The 13519-nt window shown below is 42.2% G+C and overlaps 2 protein-coding genes across 3 annotated transcripts; both read left to right on the forward strand.

Moving 5' to 3' along the window:
• Nucleotides 1-2819: 2819 nt before the first annotated feature.
• ska3 (spindle and kinetochore associated complex subunit 3) lies at nt 2820-8161 on the forward strand. The gene is made up of 11 exons (XM_079358133.1): nt 2820-3103; nt 3256-3317; nt 3680-3851; nt 4040-4475; nt 4617-4678; nt 5271-5470; nt 5576-5776; nt 6407-6598; nt 6838-6914; nt 7370-7509; nt 7602-8161. The coding sequence occupies exons 1-11, from the start codon at nt 2980-2982 to the stop codon at nt 7757-7759; spliced, it is 1824 nt and encodes a 607-aa protein (XP_079214259.1). The 5' UTR covers nt 2820-2979; the 3' UTR covers nt 7760-8161.
• A 334-nt stretch (nt 8162-8495) lies between these two features.
• On the forward strand, nt 8496-13285 carry LOC306833074 (uncharacterized protein). 2 transcript variants are annotated; one of them, XM_079358134.1, is made up of 2 exons: nt 8496-8785; nt 9588-13285. In XM_079358134.1, the coding sequence occupies exons 1-2, from the start codon at nt 8608-8610 to the stop codon at nt 10892-10894; spliced, it is 1485 nt and encodes a 494-aa protein (XP_079214260.1). In that variant the 5' UTR covers nt 8496-8607; the 3' UTR covers nt 10895-13285. The 2 variants fall into 2 exon arrangements, with proteins under 2 accessions (XP_079214260.1, XP_079214261.1); XM_079358135.1 differs by having other exon boundaries at nt 9645-13285.
• The last annotated feature ends 234 nt before the right edge of the window (nt 13286-13519 follow it).

The raw sequence follows: 13519 nt of genomic DNA on the forward strand, positions 1-13519 counted from the left end.
TCAACCATGCACATGTAAACAAAGAAGAACATACAAATTTAAAACCAAAGCATGCTATAAAGCATGTACCACAAACACAACATGAATAAAGTATTCTGTTTAATTTGAAGTTTAAAGCCCCTTCAGCACTCTTTTGTAGTTTCATTTCGTGGATAAAAAGACTATTGTCCCCGTTTAACAACACTGTAGGCAGAAGGGAATTTGCCGACTCAGCTCACAAGGAAAAGACGGGAGAAGGTCACAGCTCTGCTAAATTAAATATTCAGTTTATTTTCGTAGCAGAAAGAGAGATGCAGCATGCATTCCTCCCCCCACGGGATCTCTGTGTTTTTCTGTCAAAGTATCTTTTTGGTCTGGAAACTGAATTTTTAATCCCGTACAGCTGGGTTGCTCGGTTAGGAGATAAACAATTTTGCATTATTTTAATGAATGGACTCCTTAATTAATCCCTCTTCATCTCTTGTCTGTGAGTTAATGAGGGAAGAATGCATAATGACACAGCAGCTGCGTTAAAGTTCTGTTTTTAAATGTTGTAAATACGATTCCTGTCTCATATTCTCTTCCTCTCACTGTGTTTTTGTGTGTGTGTGTGTGTGTGTGTGTGTTTTTGCACGAGAGGATACAGATCGCTTTGTCACCTCGGACCTCCTCCGGCTGCAGTTCAGTGTGTATGTATAATGACTTGTAAAATAAGAGAGAATAAAACTTTAATGACGCCCTCAGGGAGTCGAGTTAAACACAAAGACCCGTCCTGCACCTTCTCCAACCTTGACACAAAACTCCTTCACTGCCCAGAGTGTGCAGCTCAGTAGGAGATCCTCCATTTCTTCCAAACATGGCACCCTCAACCTGACACTCCCATATAAACCCGAGGCAGCACCCGTTCAGCTCTGTTTGACACTTCCATGGTGAGAGAGATTAGTGAGCAACAGGTGACTAACAAGTCATTACTCAATGAGTTTCTCTTCAGATTTATCAGGAGTTATTCACATAAAGGATTCACTGCTAGTCATGCTAAGCTAACATTAGTCCAACTCATTAAAGTAGAATCTGAGTCCCCAAAACCTGAGTGTCTGAACTATTGTAACTCAGGTCAGATCCATATGATCTTCACATTATTAAAATAAGATGTGCAAGCTTGTCATCTAGTTTATTCATTCATTTGTATCGCTGTGTGAAGGTCACTCGAAGAAACTAGCACCAAGACACAGCGGAGAAAGTACAGCGTAAAAGAGTCACATGTTTGTACTGATGTGACTTCAGACCAATCACAAACAAGTATTATGGACATATCCTTTCAGGTTTGTGAAATATATTTGCAGCAGGTGAAATATATTACATTACATTAAATTTGCTTAATCAGTTGCCGGTTGTTGACTCCAACTGGCCACCGTACAGTCGGGGTCTTTGTTGTTTGTTATGAATCCATTTCATCACTCAATCACAGTCTCTGCGTCTTCGTTTGGTGGTTTTTCATCTCAATTGTGTGTGGCTGGTTCTTCTAAAAGAACCCGAGATGTGGAACTAATGTGTTACATCAGTTAAAAAAAAAAAACTGCCTAAAAACTGCCTAAATGTCCTGAAACGGAGCCAACACCCCCTCCTGCTGTTCCACTTTTCCTCTGGAGTTCAGCATTTTTGTACATGAATTAAACCATTTTTTGAAGATAAAAAAATCACATTTAACACACTTGAATAAGCAAATCTGACCTGATAGGGTTTTTTATTTTATACAAATGCCTGAATCGGCGCAGACAGTCGCTACTTAAGCAAATTATAAAACAGCAAATTAAAGTTCACTATGCTAAGTCTGGTAGAAAAAAAACAGATGCTCCAGTCACACATTTGGTCACATATGGAAATTTACGTAATATGCTTAGCATCGCGAGTTCAGCCACAGTCACGCATCCTTTTATGAAACCTGTGCAAAGCGCTATTTATCATGGTCGGCTCTGCCTCAAGAGCCCCACACTGTGCTTATAAAAGCAACAAATGTAATTCTGTGGTTAAATGCGATGCATTTCCTGTGAAGAAAATGTGTTAAATGTAGAGTTTTCCACTCACACTTGATGCTTCTAAAACAAACTAGTCTGGCATTAATTTTTAATGCAAACACAATTCCTGCATCAGGAGAATGAATAAAAGATTTTTCTGTTTTGTAATCTTTCAGGCAAATGTGGTGAGAATAAGAGCAGCAATATTGTCAGCAGATAAGGACCTATCAAATAAAATGTTTTAATGATTGAACATATATGCATGTACAAAAAATGTCCAAAATAAAAATGTTAAATGTTTTATTATGAAATGTAACAAATGGTTGTTCACTTTTTTCTTTGTTGATAAGTGTCCAAACAAGTGTCAGTGAACTTCATATGTTTATGTATTGGACTTTCAGAACATTATAAGGCATATAAATGATCATTTGAATCAAAAGGCATCAAACATAGAAAAGCAGAAAGGATGTTATTTTGCTTTGTCCAAACATTCTCTTACCTTTCCAAAACTTCGCACCTACAACACAAGCAAACCAGTGTGAGACTGGGTGAAATCTAAGTTGAGACCACTATACCTGGCCTCTGTAGAACTGACAACAGCGCCATCTTCTGGCAAAGTCTCATTATTCAACATCTTACAGTGTCCTTGTGCCTCTCTGAAGGAGAGAAGAATAAACTGAAAAGGCCGTTTTCTTTTCTATTTTTTTTTATCATTGTTTTTTTGTTATCCTTTATTATAACATAATGCAGTAACATATTACGTGTATTGGTACTAAAAAGAATACAATATAAAAAAGGGAACGCTGAGCGCCTTATTTTACATGTAGAAGAAGAAGACATTTCCGGTCAAAGCCGGAAGAGGCGCCAAAATTGAAAAGTATTTTTTTTCCGCCTACAGAGGGTAAAAGGTAAACAAACCGCCTGAGTGGTGATTCAAGGTTTTAATCATTGCACATTCGTAAAGACGTAGAGTCATATCTGTAAAATGGACCCGACGGCTCGGTTCTTTAAAAAGCTGAGGAAGCTGACGGTAACTCTGGAAACAGAAACGACGAAGCTCCAACAGGACTTTGAAAACCGAAAAATAAACAACGAAGAAGAAGACAGCGGTGAGAGGAGAAACACTCCTTAACATTATCATATTTAAATCATTTAGCTGCTCTTTAAAAGAGCATTTCTCTTTAAAAAAAAAAAAGAAGAAATAAAATGTATGAAAATATTTATAAAAAATATAAAACAAGATAAAAACTTGTGATTTCAGAAAGTACAGCGAGAGCGATGAGAGCTTATCACGAGCTGAACTGTGACGTAGGAAACCTGAAGGTACGTCAACAAAAAATAACACATTCATTTTTCTTACGCTTTAAGGAAACTTCTCTGAACTGCACAACGAAGCGACACCTTTTAGTTTTAAAGTAAAAACATAAATAACTTTAATTTCTTGTTTACCACCGGCTCATTTTTCAATGTCGTGTTCCCTTAAAGACAGAAATGTGTGGCTCGGGTTTGAATCTAACCTACTATCTCTCCTTCCTGATGTCTGAGCCTCATCACTGTCTGGTCTCTCTAATAAAGGCACCAAAACAGCCCAAATAAACCTGTAAAAAAAAAATACTGTATGAATCTGTGGGCCTGGAGACTCGAGAGAACAGTGTGCTGATTTGATCCTCTCTGTCCTCTTACAGGGGCAGATCCAGGGACAGTTGGCTCAGCAGAAAGCTCGGGGGAACGAAGTGAGCAGCTTCATTAAAGCCTGCAGAGTGATGGAGCAGAGAGTCACTCAGGACATCCAGACACTGAGGGGACACTGGGAAAAATACGGCTACCAAGCTCCACAAGACACCCAGAAACTAACCAGTAAGTACAGCAATCACTGCAGCTGTAACTGTGTGGGTCAAACAAAGTTAAACAGTTTGTGGAAGTAATAATGTCTGTAGAGTTTATGTACACATGTATGATTACTGAGGAAGTACAGCAGTGGAAAACCTTTAACTTGAAAAACACTGAGGTTTCCTACAAGATGCACTAAAACATCTCCTCCACAGAGGCTAAAGGTCAGGAGTCAGAGGCTGAAGATGAAGATGAAGTAGCGGATGGGGACGAAGCGACCGCCGAAGGAGAAGAAGAGGACAGCCAAGGCGAGGCTGGAGGCGATCGCTCCACACCGCCATCAGACCCGTTCCCCGACGTAATGCGAACCCCTCAGCTGTCTGACTTCGGCCTGTCTGAGATGCAGCTGAAGAGGGCTATTGCTGGGGCGGGGTGGTGCTCTGAGGTGCCCCCGATGCCCGAGATGAGGCTCCCTCACCCTTCACTCCCACCCATGCCCTTGACTCCCAAATGTGCCCTGCGGATGGATGATGATGATGATGAGCTTCAGACGCCACAGCTGCATGACTTTGGAATCTCCGAGCACACCATGTGTCTGAACAACGACTTCACTATGGATCTGTTCAAGAAGAATGTAACAAAGCCCCAAAGGTACGGAGAGATAATGAGCCTCATAAAATGAATGCAGTGTCGACCTTTATTAACCTCGACTGGCAGAGTGCAGGATTTGCAGCACCCCTGCACTGTAATCTCTGCGTCTAACTGCTTTATGAATCTCCTCCTCTCTAATAGACCACCATCCAACATGCCCACCCCCCCCATGAACTCCCTTATGGAGAGTTTGCAGACACAAGGTATTCAAACTTTTACATCTTCCTTCATCTGAAGCATCTTATCTTTTCTACATCTTAAACTTACCGTTGTCTTTGAATCTCCCCCCGGGACAAATAAAGTTTTTTATATATTATTGAATTGAATTGGCCTCTGTATTTCCCTGCTGTAGGTGTCAGGGTTATATGATATATAAATTAGAATATATATAATACTGTCTGTTAAAAATTGTCATTGTTAAAAAACAAGTATCTTGATATCTTGTATTCTTTTATATATACATTATTTAATAGAGAAATTAACTTCAGTTTCTGCCCCACAAATGTTTAAAGTCGCATTTGCAGGAACTTTTCATGTTTTGAATAGTTAAAATTACAAAATGACGTTGAAGTTTGGAGCTTTTATTGACAAAGATGTTCAATAAGCATTTTTATCAAACATATGACACCACAGCTTTGTTTTAAAGTATTGCTTCTTATCGTGCAAAATAGACAAGAACTTCGCCCCGGTTGCCTCCTAATAGCACTTAGACAGTTTGGTCCCGTTGCGTTTTGATTGACCTGGATCATGACTGAGAACTAACCTTGTTGTATCACATTGTTCTTATGCTTACAGTCAATAAGTTGGAGTCTCCGGAGCTGCCTGTGTTTTGCACCCCGGGGCTGAAGATAAAAAATGCAAGCGGTCCGTGTGCCACACCTGCACGAGGCAATACAGACCAAGAATCTCCCATTCATCCCAATATTCTGCCGACAACCCCGGAGGCTCCTGCATTTCAAACCCCGTACATGAACCGACTTGTCAGCACCAAAAAGGTATAAAAACACGATTAAAAGATGTTGGTCTGTTTTCGGCTCGTAGACCGAGGAGGCTCAAGCTTGTACCGCACGTCCTCTTTATGGTGTTCTTCGTCCCTTCAGAGTGGCCGGCAGACCGAACCAATCAGAATGCAAGAGGATGACGACAACCCCAGCTTTGAACTCCCACCGTCTCCTCATAACGGGACAACTGGTGCAAAACGGACCTGGAATGTGCCAGAGATTTCCATCGTGGGTGTGGAGGACAATCTGGTTCCAGAGATGCCGAATCTGGAGTCTCTCCTGGGAAACACTTTGCAAAATGTGAGTGTTTTTTTTAGCCCCACATTCACTTGACATTTATTTTGTTAAGTTTTTTTTTTTTTTTGTCCTTTGCTAGTTACATCTTTGATGATGGTATTTTAATACAATCTGATACTGCTGACATAAGACACGGTCGAAAAAATGTCCCTAAAGCAGCCAATGTGTTTTTCAATGAAGCGGAAATCAAACTAAGTGAAACCCTGAAAAGTAACTTGAGAAAAAGATGTGATGGTAGCTTAGTGGTTAGTGTGCTCGCCACATGTGCAGAGATTAAAGTCCATGAGAGCGGGTTTGAATCCGAACCTTTCTCTAAAATGAAGGCGTTAAAACTCGTCTCTTCAAAATAAAAGACTTAACTTAACAGCAGAGTTATGATGAGAAACATTATTGAAGTTATTTTCTCAAAAATATGTGATTAATAAAAACACTTGTATTTTACATGACATTATTTATACTGTGTTTTCGCTAAATAAATTCACTGACATTTTAAGCATCATGCAATCTGATACAGTCTATTATCTTTATCTAAAAAAAAAACCTCCTGACAATCGTCATTTCATTGAGATACTTCTTTTATACTAACACGTTTTTACAAGCCTGGTTGGTCACGTGTCTCATCATTACATCTAGAGAAGTGCAAAAATGCCAAAGAAGACCAGCGAGCATAAAGCGGTGACCGAGGAGCCGAGCGTCAGGAGTCTGGAGCTGGACGGATCCACCCAAGAGTTCAACCTGGGGACGCCCCGCGTCAGGATGGACTACCAAGAGCCCAGCACCCCGGAGATGCCGGACCTCAGCTCCGTGACACAGGACATCTGTAAAGTGAGTTTATTCCAACATGGGGAACATCTGTGTGCCAAACCTCACGCTCTGGTCCAAACTAATTCCAACCATTCAGGACCAGAATTTAAAGTTATTTTAATCATTTCATTCATCAGATATCTTAGCGATGGTTCCTTTATCAGACAGAAAACAACCACATTTTTAAAAAAAAGTAAACTTGTCTACATTTCACTTCTCATCTGCTTGTAACACTGATAACCTCTTGTTGACTTTTGCAGCTTTTATCAGAGGCCCAGAAGAAGAAGAAGACTGTCATGGCGGTTGTGAACCCAAACGTCAGGCCAGATAAAAACAGGTAACTCGCAAAACCAGTGCGGCATTAATGCACGGTGAAGTCATGCTTCTGTTTACAGTTTCAAAACTGTCGGGAAGAGTTTCTCTAAAACTCTTTTTGTCGAAATATTTCTCTACAGAAGTGTCCTGTGTTAGATTTGATTACATTTCCATTTACCTGTATCTGCATCTTTCCATTATTAGCCCACTTATTTCATCCTGATTTAACCCGAGAGAATTTTTCATGGTATTGAGTTTTTTTTTTGATTGTGCAAAAGTGCTAAAACGAGCACACATGACGGTGAAGGAAGACTTTAAGACAAATACAAAGTAACAAACTAAAGGAGATTTAAATAGATAATGGCCAAAGGTGAAACAAAACAGTTTTGTATAATATCATTTCAAGTGTTTTGAGGACGACAAAAATTCGCTTTGAAAAGAGTTTGGTAAAACGTAACAATTGTTTTCTGTGTTCAGTCTTGTTCGCAGAACTGCTAATATTTCTGCGGTGTCGGAGAGCGAGTTCCAGAGTTTACCCGGCTACCTGAGGCAGATGACTCTGCACAACCTCAACCAGGCCGTTCACAGCATCAACGACTACACAGAGGAGTGTCAAGGTCGGTCATGTGACGTGCTCTTTTTAATCAAAGTTAACACATCTGACTGATCCGCATGTAAAACTTTCTCTGTCGTGTGGCGCACCCTGCAGGTGAAAAGACGGAGTTTCAGATGGAGGAGTTGAGGAGGATTACCAATGTTGGAACCAGGACCCCCGTCTACATCCTCTGTCTCACTGAGCTGAAGAGGCTGAAGCAGGTCGGAGGTGCCAGGAACACATCTGTGTACAAGCTGTGCACGCAGAACTGACGGCCGCTTTGATGCATCACACACACTCAAAGTACTTTCTTTTCCTGTCCCCAAAAAAAAAAAAAAAATTAACAGACATGAGCGTCTCTGTTTTGTTTGTTTTTTTAATCCGTGCTTCCATCATTTTACATCACAAAAAGAGATGACACTTCACAAGAGGAATCCTGACATAGTGACTTACACAGAGAGTCATGTTGTTGTCTTTTATATCTATGTTTGTAAATACTTCCTTGTCCATTATTAGCACCTCTGTGGATTTGTTCTTTAACCAACCTGTATATAATAAAACATTTACTGTCCAAAAGTTTGAAAAACAAAAACGGTTTTGAAAGATTGCCAATGTGCAGCAAAATGAAACTTTAGATGTTTGACCTTCAGAAATAAAGTGAAACTAATAAATGATGAAGGGTCGACAACATGATTAAGAAAATGTTTTTAATAGAGAAAAATAAAATCCTTTAAACCGTCCAGTCTCAAGTATGTGCACAAGAATCTAATGTAAAGTCAGCACACATCATGTTGTTCACTCAAAGTATAAAGTATGTTTACTAAATGTTTTTTTTTTTTAATGTTTAATTCTGATGATAATATTTAGGTTGATTTAATTTGAGATTATTATGGTCTGCAGAGGAGCCACTTTGATCTGCAGCAGCATCATCGCGCGAGCGAGGATCACATTTCAGTGACGTGGATCCCACTGTCCAATCAGATCAGCGCATGCAAACGACAGCTGATGACATCGCATACTTTTTTTTTCTTCCCCCATCCTCTGGTCGGCCACCATTTTGGGAGTCAAAACAGCCAACAGATAGTAGCCACACACCTGCACGCCTCTCTGTGGCCTTACTATGGTTCACACGTGTGTGGTGGCAGGCTGCAGGAACAGAAGGACACCGGGCACCACCTTATCGTTCTACCGCTTTCCCCGGGACCCCGAGAGGAAGCAGCGCTGGATAGCTGCTGTGAACCGGGAGGGCTGGGTGCCTAACGACGGCAGCCGGCTGTGTAGTACTCACTTCATCTCAGGTGTGTCTGCAGGACACGCACTGTGCACGCTCTGCTTCATGTAGGGGGGATGTGTTCAGAGGATGCATCTATCATGCATTGTCTTTGATTTTGGATAATTGCGTTTTCTAAATCTTGATCAGTTTTATCAGAAAGTGTCATCAAGGTAAGGTATGCAATATTATAACAGTTTAATAAACAAATACCTGCACTATGATCATCTAAATCATCAATTTATGGTCATAATCAGTACATAAATGCAATATATTTGATTAACCAATAAGTTAATTTGTAAGTTATTCAAGTGTAGGAGAAGTTATTAGAAATGACTTCTTTTTTTTTTATCTGCCAAAAGCTAAAAACCCCTAAAAGTTCAGATTTAATTCAAACCAAATATTTACTTCAAATATTTTTGTAACTGTTGGATAGAAAATTAAAAAGTGCAATAAATAGTGAAAGAATAGCGATGTGCCCAAGGATAAAAATGAGATCACATTAACAGAAGATCTTGCAGGAAGGAAGGAAGACTAATGATACAATTAAGAATAATAAGAACACTCCCCACTCGTTTTATGGTTAGTGTTTGGAGTTAGATGTGCGGGGGTTATGAGTAGCTCCATCGCACACTTCTGATGTTTGATCAACGTCCTTAGAAAGATCCTGAACCTCAAATCTGTCGTCCTTACAGCTGTTGTCAAACAGCACATGGCTTCATGCTCCTTCAGTCTTTCCTCTGACTTATTTGCTGTTGTCTGGGCATGAACCATAATAAGCAATGTTTCACCACCTCCCAGCCAACTGCATCTTTTTTCCCCACATGCAGGTAAACAGGTGAAGAATCCCCGTTCACCAGATTATGTTCCTTCTGTGTTCACATCAGCTCCCTTATCCCCGGAGATGAAGGAGGAGCCGGGCGCCTTGGAGGTCCTGGACAAGCAGGAAGCTCGCGTAGAGGCGGCGAACGCCCTGTTGTTCCTGCAGGGTCAGGGCGGCTCCGTGTCAGGCGTGCAGGGCCAGGAGAGGGAGCAGCAGACCCGCGTGGAGGAGAGCGCGTCCTCCTCTGTCAGCACAGATGAAGACGATGAGGACGATGACGAAGCCATGAGTGACAGCAAGAAAGGAAAGTTTGCTCATTCGTCTGATGCACAAGGAAACTTCGACGACCTCCTGAAAGCCCTGAAGAAGGAGAACCAGGCCCTCAGGGAGTCTGTGGAGAGAATGTCGCTCTCCGAGAGCTCTTTGAGGAACGATGCAGAGAAAGTCAAGTTTTACACCGGTTTGCCAAACTTCTTCGTCCTAGAGACAGTCATGTGGCTGCTGGCGCCGCACATGGACGGGATGAAGAACGCCAAGCTCTCCAAGTTCCAGCAGCTGCTGCTCACCCTGATGCGACTCCGCCTGGACCTTCGCAACCAAGACCTGGCCTACCGCTTCGGCGTTAAGGTCAGCATGGTAACCAGAACTGTTCACCAGATGGTCAACATCATGTCCTCCACTCTGGTGCCGACGGCCGTCTTTTGGCCCTCCAGAGCCGAGCTCAGGAAGAACCTCCCCGCAGCTCTCTGTGCCTCCCACCCGGACTGCGCTGTCATCATAGACTGTTTCACGGTGCCCTTTGAGGAGCCGGTTTCCCGGGGCAACCAGCAGCAACTACAGCACGGGTCGGGGACGGGCTATAATGTGTTGAAGTATCTAATTGGCGTGGCACCTCAAGGCGTCGTCACCTTTGTCTCCAGGGGCGTGCTGGGAAACGTCAGCGATAAAGGCCTGGCTGAAGGCTGTGGATTCTTGTGCAAGCTTCTTCCGGGAGATGTCGTGTTAGCAAACCGGGATCTTGACATTGCAGATTCGGTCGCCGCCAGGGGAGCAATATTCAAAACAGCCAGGAGCTACGGGAGCTCGGAGGGCTCCACCCTCACTGATTCCTCCTCTGGGACGCTCAGCGTGCAGAGGCATGTGGAGAGGGTGATCTCCATTGTGAAGCAGAGGTACGCCATGCTCACCGGCCCCGTCGAGAGCCCCTTCACCACGACCTCAGAGCGCACGTCAAACCTCTCGACCTTTGATAAGATTGTGCAAGTCGCCTGTGCCTTAAACAACCTGTGCATCTCTGCTGCTCCGCTAGAGTGACTTACTGAAACAATCCCAGCATTCCTCGGTGCTGTCGCAGCACCCGAGTTCCCTCCACTGCTTTTAGACCTTAATCCACGTTCACACGTCTTCATCTTCCAATCAGCACTCCACCATCACGACATGAAATGAATTACATACTCATGTTCACTCTGTGTATGTAACTTCCTGTTATGTGGGCTGGTCTGTACTTGAAGATAAGAACATGTCTCCCAAATCCCCCAAAGAACATTGCTGAGACATGATGTCATTACATTATGCAATCTAACTGATAGAGCACGAGCAGAAGGTGTCATTTTCATTGAAGTGTTGATCAGTCTTGGTCTCGTTTGGTGTGGTCTTCGTTGACTACACGCTTCTATCAGCTGTTTGAAGATAATAAAGCCACAACTAACTCATTGAGGATTTCAGTTAGCTGTGAAGGATTTACGCCAAATCCTTTTGCAAGCATTGCGATTGTTTAGAGTCCAATTAGCTACTTGAGAAGCAAAGTTGAGTGTTGTAGTTTTGATTGAGGACCCCCTAGCGGCGCACTTTACCTTCTGTACGTTTAATGGCCTCGCGTTAAAAACAAAGCTGCTCCTTTAACTTCTTTAATGTTCTAAACAGAGCTGGGACGACGTAATTGATGGCATGAATTCGTCGACTCAAACAACTAGATTGTCTCTCACTCCAGTCCAGGGGTGGAGGTAATGCACCAGAAAGCTAAGCTAGTCGCCAAACACGCTATAGTTTGAAGGGAAGAATTCACACAGCTGCAATCGACTGGCACAGGAATGAGTCCTAAAACTCGGAAGTGAGTTAGCATTTTAGCGCCATGGGTTTTAAACTCTAAAAGTGAATCAGCCTCTAGTCATGTTTTCAGTTCTCTTGGCAATATTAGCTTAATAAACAACTTATTAAGCTACGGTTTCGCTAGCTTGTCAAAATCGCTGAACAGATCGATGAAGTATAACAGTCGTGACGTCAAAATACACCAACCGCCGTGTAGTTAGCTTGTAGCATAACGTTAGCTTTTTACTCCCCTCGGCTGCATTAAGTCTTCAAACTTCATATAAATGGTGTTCATCTGTAAAGTATATCCAGCTGAACAAAACGTCTACGCATCAGAAACGCGTGTTTGACACTCAATGATCCAAAATCCAATGCAAAAATCCCATAGGAGAGTTCTCGTTCGAACCAATGGCGAAGCTACTTCCGGGTTGGCCTACAAAAATACATCCTCACTTTTCCAGTCTATGGCGACTGCATGCGGTAACAGCGAATATTTAAATTAGAAACCATCCGGGAGCTCTGTGTCAGGATGGCACTGATGAAGTTTTGTGAAATAATCGATAACTGAAAAATTAATCGAAAAAATAACCACTAGATTAATCGTTTGAAAAAAATAATCGTTTGGGACAGCTCTAGTTCTAAAAGCGTGAACTGACCTCTGTTCTCCTTCATAAGAACAGACGACAATCACTGCAGGAAGACTGGCTACCTGATAGCACGAACACATTCATTTACTCCTCTGCCGTGACTTCACTTCTGCACTTCCTGGCTTCGTAGAAACGCAGCTCATTTCCAGGAGTTTTTTTTAGTCAGAGCTTCCTGAAGAACAACAATCTTTTCATTAACGTGTCATTCCTGGTAGTGATGGTTTCATTTTTAAACTCCCTCCTGGGTGACATCAGTCGGGATTAACTCCGATACAGAACTGATGGAGAGTCAGAACCGGAGGTTTAAAGGATGTTTATCATACACAGGTGTTGGTTAGATCTTTTTAATATTCCCGCTCAGCGTTTCTCATTAAACTATAAATATATAAAGCATGTTGGGAAGGAAAGATTTGGGTTAATTCCCATGTTTACGTGTTTTTCTATAATGTAGCTTCAAATTCCCACTGCAGGGAAGAAGATAAACTCGTAACATAGTACTGCTGGCAGTCCCTAAAGTCCAACTCCTCATAAGTAGGCGTTAGTGTCTTTTCTCTGCAACATGCTTCTGCGATTCTCTGCAGTCACACCGAATCAAAGGATCATTACGAGTGAATGAAAGACGTCCTGTTAAAAAACTTGGAATGATTCCCCTAAAGGCAACCAGCATGTTGGCGAGGTTTAATTCGAGCTTTTGTTTAGCTTAGCATGCATGCTTTTGGCACTTGAGAATTGAACATCTCATCAGTCACATTTTAACTCTCATCCACTTTGTTCACTGTTTTCCGTTCTAATCGATTGTAACTGGCTCTCGGAGCTCGCTAGGGCGCCACAGAGACGGTTCTGTTGGTTTCAGAACAAATCTTGAGGCGATTTTCCAAAAATGTACCCAACCATTTAAATTTATTTTTGTATGTTTTTGATTTGTGAAACTTAAGCTAAAGAATAGGCTGAAGTGGGGGGCGTCCCATTTTTTTTTTAAAGATGGACCGGAGGGTGTCCTCTAACTATCTCAGCCTCCCGGGGAAAGCTTAATCAATGGTGCTGGATCGAAGGCCCAATGACTAAACCTCGGATACAGGAAGAACACGGTGGATTCTGTCCTGGACCGTTGGACAGTGAACCAGCTCTTCACCCTGGCAGGGCATCATGGGAGTATGCTCATCAGCTCTACTTGTAGTTTGAAGACCTGGAGAAGGATTACGAT

Source organism: Symphodus melops (assembly GCF_947650265.1).
Source record: "Symphodus melops genome assembly, chromosome: 12".
NCBI classification, from domain to species: domain Eukaryota; kingdom Metazoa; phylum Chordata; class Actinopteri; order Labriformes; family Labridae; genus Symphodus; species Symphodus melops.

Excerpts from the sequence above, each read along its gene's own strand:
- ska3 (XM_079358133.1), top strand. The coding sequence starts at position 2,980 with ATGGACCCGACGGCTCGGTTCTTTAAAAAGCTGAGGAAGCTGACGGTA. Across the intron at positions 4,679-5,270 it reads GGAGAGTTTGCAGACACAAG|TCAATAAGTTGGAGTCTCCG; the intron begins GTATTCAAACTT and ends TTATGCTTACAG. Across the intron at positions 7,510-7,601 it reads CTACACAGAGGAGTGTCAAG|GTGAAAAGACGGAGTTTCAG; the intron begins GTCGGTCATGTG and ends CGCACCCTGCAG.
- LOC306833074 (XM_079358134.1), top strand. The coding sequence starts at position 8,608 with ATGGTTCACACGTGTGTGGTGGCAGGCTGCAGGAACAGAAGGACACCG. Across the intron at positions 8,786-9,587 it reads TAGTACTCACTTCATCTCAG|GTAAACAGGTGAAGAATCCC; the intron begins GTGTGTCTGCAG and ends CCCCACATGCAG.